The 2,995-nt window shown below is 26.4% G+C and overlaps 1 protein-coding gene across 1 annotated transcript; it reads right to left on the reverse strand.

Moving 5' to 3' along the window:
* Positions 1 to 432: 432 nt before the first annotated feature.
* On the reverse strand, positions 433 to 2,988 carry LOC105460764 (lipase 3-like; the record flags this gene model as incomplete). The annotated part of the gene is made up of 4 exons (XM_011707261.1): positions 433 to 575; positions 919 to 1,003; positions 2,449 to 2,692; positions 2,981 to 2,988. Coding segments are annotated over 4 exons (480 nt in total), but the record flags the coding sequence as incomplete, so codon positions are not given.
* Between the last annotated feature and the right edge of the window lie 7 nt (positions 2,989 to 2,995).

Raw genomic sequence — 2,995 nt, forward strand, 5'->3', positions numbered from 1 at the left:
GAAGATAATAAAATTAGTAATAATAATAAAAAAATATAAGCAATTATTTCTTCAAGGCTGTTCTCATATATAGAAATAGTAAAGAATCTCACATATAAAAAGAAGACAATAGAGCTGCAAAGATGGAGAAGGAGGGAAGAAAACAGAGAGGAAATACATTTTGTATAATATTATGAAATGAAAATTATACAGCTCTGTTTAAAAACACAAGGTAATTTTAAATTATTTACAAAGAAAAAATATCGATTTTTTAAATAAATTAATTGGAGCTTGCATGAAACAAATAAAATATTTTTGCTACAAATGTACTACATATATGTATAGTATACATATAGTATATTTATTTAATAGCTTAAAATTTTATTTCTTTTTTTAATATAAAATTTTTAATGAAGAGTTGTTTTTATATAAAAATTCTCAAAGTGATCTTACCGATTTTGAAGTAAAAAAATCATTAGCGCCGTAAAATAAAGCCAAGCGTGCAGTAATTTTTGTTAGATCGTACATTATAGGTGTTATCTGCCCATATTGTTTGTAATTGCCGACATATCCATAGTCGTAAGCTTGAAATTTCTCTATAGCAATTAATATTAATTAATTTTACATAAATATGGAATTTAAATTAAAAAATACTTACAAATTTTAACTTTTATATTAACTTTAAATAAACATAAACTATCACATGATTATGAGCTATGCTTAAAAGAATTACTACTAAGACGGTTACTTCATATATTATTAATAAGAATAATAAAAAAGAAAAAGTAGAAACTAATAATATTAATAAGCAAATATTTAGATACGTTTTAACGAACAAAAGTAGAAACTAATAATATTAATAAGCAAATATTTAGATACGTTTTAACGAACATTTTTTATGATTAATAATTTATATTGTTATCGGAATGAAATACTCACCTGTAATAATATTTTGGTAATAATGATGTAGCGTTTGCATGGAACATCCACCCGGAATATACAAAGACATTTCCGGTAATAATGTCTGCAATAAACGGTTTTATTAAAAACAATTTTGATTTGTATATTAAAATATAGAATATAAATTTACCAAATATATATTATTTTAATGTTTTGTACTTAAAAGATATAAAAATAATGTTACAATTAGCAAAATTGTGCTACATATTAGATATGTATAATATATGTACAGCATTAAATTGTGCTGGATTGGATCCGCCGATTGAAAATATTATCGCAATGCAAAGAGCCTGAGTAATTGTTTTATCTGCACACAGTGTTCTTCCAATTGTAATTGTCCTTGATGATAAAGAATATAATCCATATATTTCATTGGAATCAAAAAATTCCTAATAAACAAATAGAAACGGAAAGAAAAAGAACATACACAAAAGAATTGTAATAGAATCTTATGTTATTATATTACGTTATATAATCTAATATAATATAATATAAAAGATTAAAATATTAAAATGATTGTATAATCGTGTGTCAGCTACTAAAATGTACAATTAATAACAAAATATTAACATATAATCAATACGCAGCTATTATAAAGCAATCTATATGAATCAAGGCCACAAGAAATAATTTATTTATCTGATCAATGTGTTCACATTATTCAAGATTTTAATCTAAATTGAAATTTTTTAAAATAATATTATAATAAATTACGTCTGTAATATTTAAAATTTTATATGAGATAGAAAAAAATTTAATTTAATTACATAAAAATATAATATTCCTCTGTATTAATTTGTTTCGAATTAATGATATCACACTATAAGCTCGCGTCGCGAACAATAGAGAGTGTGACGTCACATAGCAGACCTTCCTCTCTCAGGGGTTTGACAGAGTGTTCGCCGAAATCAGCTGAGAGTTGACGGATCCGCGACATCGTTCAAGTAAACGATTAGCTACCGATCGTACCGCTCTACTTAAAACTCTCGCTTGAATTGTCTTTCGATTCGCGCCAGCAATTCGTGTCTAAAATTGACCGGTGCGTTAAATTGGCCAGATACAATATCGCGAAGCGATATTATTTAAATTATTGACCAAGAGACTTTGAGCTGTGCTACGCGTCTTACGATCGGCATTTCGGACACTCAGTGTCGTACTGCTCAACGAGTTAAGTACCCGCTTCGATCATAAAACTGTATAACGCGACGAATGAAACGTTTGGCTTAATTAAAATTCGGAGCCGTTATTATTCAAAATCGAACAATAGCCTTAATACCTCATCCTTCCGAAAAAGTAGAATCAGCAAACAAAAACAATTGATTTATTTAGTAGTTTGCACTCCAATAATTGTCATTAATATATATATTAATAATAAATAAAATATTGTAGTAACGTAAAGCTGCTAATACAATTTATACTACTCTTATTAGGGTAATGTTAATATAGAATTTATATCTGAAGTATATTTTCCTTTATTCCTCTTAAAATGCAATTTTTATATTTTCTTACCTTAATATCTTCATTACCAACATATTTAAATACTTGTGAAGGATACACTTCTTTCCAAATGGCAATTGGAGCAAGGCAGATTCCCAATTCTATTTTTGCATTGTATTCGGGTCTCATAGATAATAAAATAAATAATGCGGTTGTTCCCATCGAATGGCCGATATAGCGTAAAGTTTCTTGTTTTGTGTAATTAAGTACATAATCGATCATAGCTGGTAGGTCTCTAGTCCCCATTTCGTGATAACTAGACAATAAAAGTATATTTTATATCCCTTTTATTAGTGTCCCTTTTTAGTACTGCAAAAACACTAAATAATTGTTAGTTTTCAACACAAATTTTCAGTAACAAATTTTTTAATTTATTTAAGGTGAGTTTTTTTTAACGAGAATATGGAAATATTTGTATTTAAATTAAACAACATAGAAAAAAAGAGTACAAGATTAATGTTTATAAATTATAAAAAATAAAGAAATGTCAAATTAAAAAATACAATGTTTCTTTACAATCGTAACTTGTAACATATAATTTTACCTAAATTGCCAAAAG

The sequence above is a fragment of the Wasmannia auropunctata genome, unplaced genomic scaffold (genome assembly GCF_000956235.1).
Source record: "Wasmannia auropunctata unplaced genomic scaffold, wasmannia.A_1.0 LD316110.1, whole genome shotgun sequence".
NCBI lineage: Eukaryota > Metazoa > Arthropoda > Insecta > Hymenoptera > Formicidae > Wasmannia > Wasmannia auropunctata.